At 43.3% G+C, this 2500-nt stretch overlaps 1 protein-coding gene across 1 annotated transcript in view; it reads right to left on the bottom strand.

Moving 5' to 3' along the window:
- The window catches only part of pde1ca (phosphodiesterase 1C, calmodulin-dependent a), a 207969-nt gene that overhangs the window by 16818 nt on the left and 188651 nt on the right, over positions 1 to 2500 (bottom strand). Inside the window, exon 14 of the mRNA XM_063206981.1 lies at positions 1863 to 1983. Coding sequence (XP_063063051.1) covers positions 1863 to 1983 — 121 coding nt within the window. The remainder of the gene's footprint in view (positions 1 to 1862; positions 1984 to 2500) is intronic.

The following is a 2500-nucleotide window of genomic DNA, read 5'->3' as shown; positions in this document are numbered from 1 at the left end:
ACTAATGGGCTGTCTGACCAATGGGTAGGCCCTGTGCTAATAGCCTGAATAGTGTTTGTTCATCTATTGACTGGGTCATCCAACGGCACTGCTAACCACACAATAAATCTTGCAGTCCCTTAGAGAGTGTGACCAACTGGAAGAGTTTTACATTTTGACTACAATTGTTAAATTAACACAGCAAAATGAACTTAGCATGTTAACATCTGTTTGTCCATTCGTCAAGTGATACAGGGTGTTCTTTGGTCAACCTGGTTAACCTCCTGAGCCATAGGGCTTCCTGCAATCGTCTCATACTAACATCCTTTACAATGTAGTGCCCCACTCTTAAACATCCTGAGGTCCTGGGGTCTGCCGTTACCTGCCCCGACTCCTCTGTTGTTTTTGTGGTTTGTTTGTCTGTTTCCGGCCCAGTGGTTTGGATGTGACAGAAATGAAGTAATGGGCAGGGAGGTGAGTGGCGGGGGAGGCGAGGAGGGGAGGGGAAGGAGGGTGGCGGTGGTGATGTGTGGGGTAGTGATGGCCTTGTTAGTGTCAGTTGGACTGACAGACCACAGGGGGGGGGAGAGAGAGAGAGAGAGAGAGAGAGAGAGAGAGAGAGAGAGAGAGAGGAGGGGGGACCTGACACAATGATGGTTGATGTGCAGTGAATGTCAGAGATGAAGAGAGAGGGTGAGGGACGGAAAGAGAGAAGACGGAGAGGAGAAAGAAAGAGGGACAGAGAAAGATTAAGAAAGAGGGAGATAGACATGGCCAAGAACTGGAGAGGCAGTGATTGAGAGAGACAGAGATAGAGAGAGTAGAGATGGAAAAAGACAGAAAAAGAAGGCTGTGAAATAAAGAACAAGTGATTGAGAGAGAAACAAGAAAGAAACACAGAGAAAAGAAAGGAAGAGAGAGGAAGAGAGATGGAGATAATAGAAACGGATAGAGAAATAGAGAGACCAAGTGACTGAGGGACAGAAATAAGAAATAAAGAGTAAATAAATAAATAAATAAATAAATAAATAAATAAATAAATAAATAAATAGGAAAGACAGGTGGAGAAAGTGAGAGGAGAAAAAAATTTAGTAGCGTGATTGCGAGAGGTGAGAGGAGGTGAATGTAGATGAGGTGAAGACAGACTGACAGATCAGTGTCTCTCGAGGTCGAGCAGTCAGTCAGGTGGATGGCTGAATGGTAATCTGAGACTCATGCGGACAGGCAAGTGGCATACCGTAATTCCTCCAATTATAGCCTGGCCCCTAATATTTATAGACTACCTAAGTGTTACCTTAGCCCATTTATTTCTTAATGCTAAGGGCGTTGCGTTGAGTTGGCAGGTGTATGATGAAGTCAAGTTGGAGTTTGTTCAAAAAAGGTTATTAGTAGTCTGGACTAAAACATTTTTTGAAACATTAAACCCTTTTTTTTGCATTAAAATGCCTGCAGCCTGCCCATATTTGTATCATATTTGTAGCCTGTTCGAAACTATGGTAACACTTTATAATAATGTTCCTTAGTACAAATGTTTTTATTATTAAATAAGTTTTATTCCTGCTTTATAAAATATCTACAAATGATATATTCAAGACTTTACACACCTTATAACAGAGTATTTTATTCATTTACAAGCAACTTGTAAATGTTTGATAAATATAAAATATTAACATAGCATTTCCTAGTCATTTACTAGCATTTGTTTACATTTCCTAGTTATTGACAAACGTTTGTTAATGTGTTGTTCATCAATAGTTAATTATTTATTAAGTCTTTATAATGCTTTTTTGCATCCATTATTCTAAAGTGTTACCGAAACTATTTTTGTGAGCAGTAGCCCAGCGCTATTATGTGAGGAAATAGGGTGATCTACGGGGGCTCACCTGGAGCGCCGGAAGCTCGCCAGGCCGGAGCGCGAGGCCTCGTCGATCAGCGGCGACACAATCTTCTCCGTCATGTCCGTCAGCACCGAGAAGGTCGGCTCCACGATGAAGTCAATGAAACCTGCACACAGGGAAGCCAACGGGGGGGGGACAAAGGGGTCAGTTGTCCTGGTCCCAATGAGAGTGTGGGCCGCTGAACTGGGTCCTCATTACATTGTATGTATGATGGGGCGTGCCTGTACATGGCAAGGGACACACAGACACATATATACAGATGGATACACGCACTTGCAGAGACACAAGGGCAGATACAGGTACGAGATACACACAGAAATAAACACAGGCAAGCACACATGTATCGTGATGCACATACTTGCAGAGACACAGGGGCAGACACATGTACACACAGAGATACCCACACAAGGAAACATATGCGAGCACACGTGTATCGTGATGCGAATAGAGTCGTGAACCCCTTGCCAATACCCACCCCTAATGTACACACACACACAATTATTTGCAAGGGCACACATTTGCCTATGGTAAATGATATGCACAAACACTGTCATCAAGACGTACACACACCCACTCATACCCCCCTACCCACACATGCACAGACACACACACAGTGAAGGGTA

This window comes from Engraulis encrasicolus, chromosome 9 (genome assembly GCF_034702125.1).
Source record: "Engraulis encrasicolus isolate BLACKSEA-1 chromosome 9, IST_EnEncr_1.0, whole genome shotgun sequence".
Lineage (NCBI taxonomy): Eukaryota > Metazoa > Chordata > Actinopteri > Clupeiformes > Engraulidae > Engraulis > Engraulis encrasicolus.
Note: the sequence above shows the minus strand (reverse complement) of the source record. Positions and strands in the feature narration are given on the sequence as shown.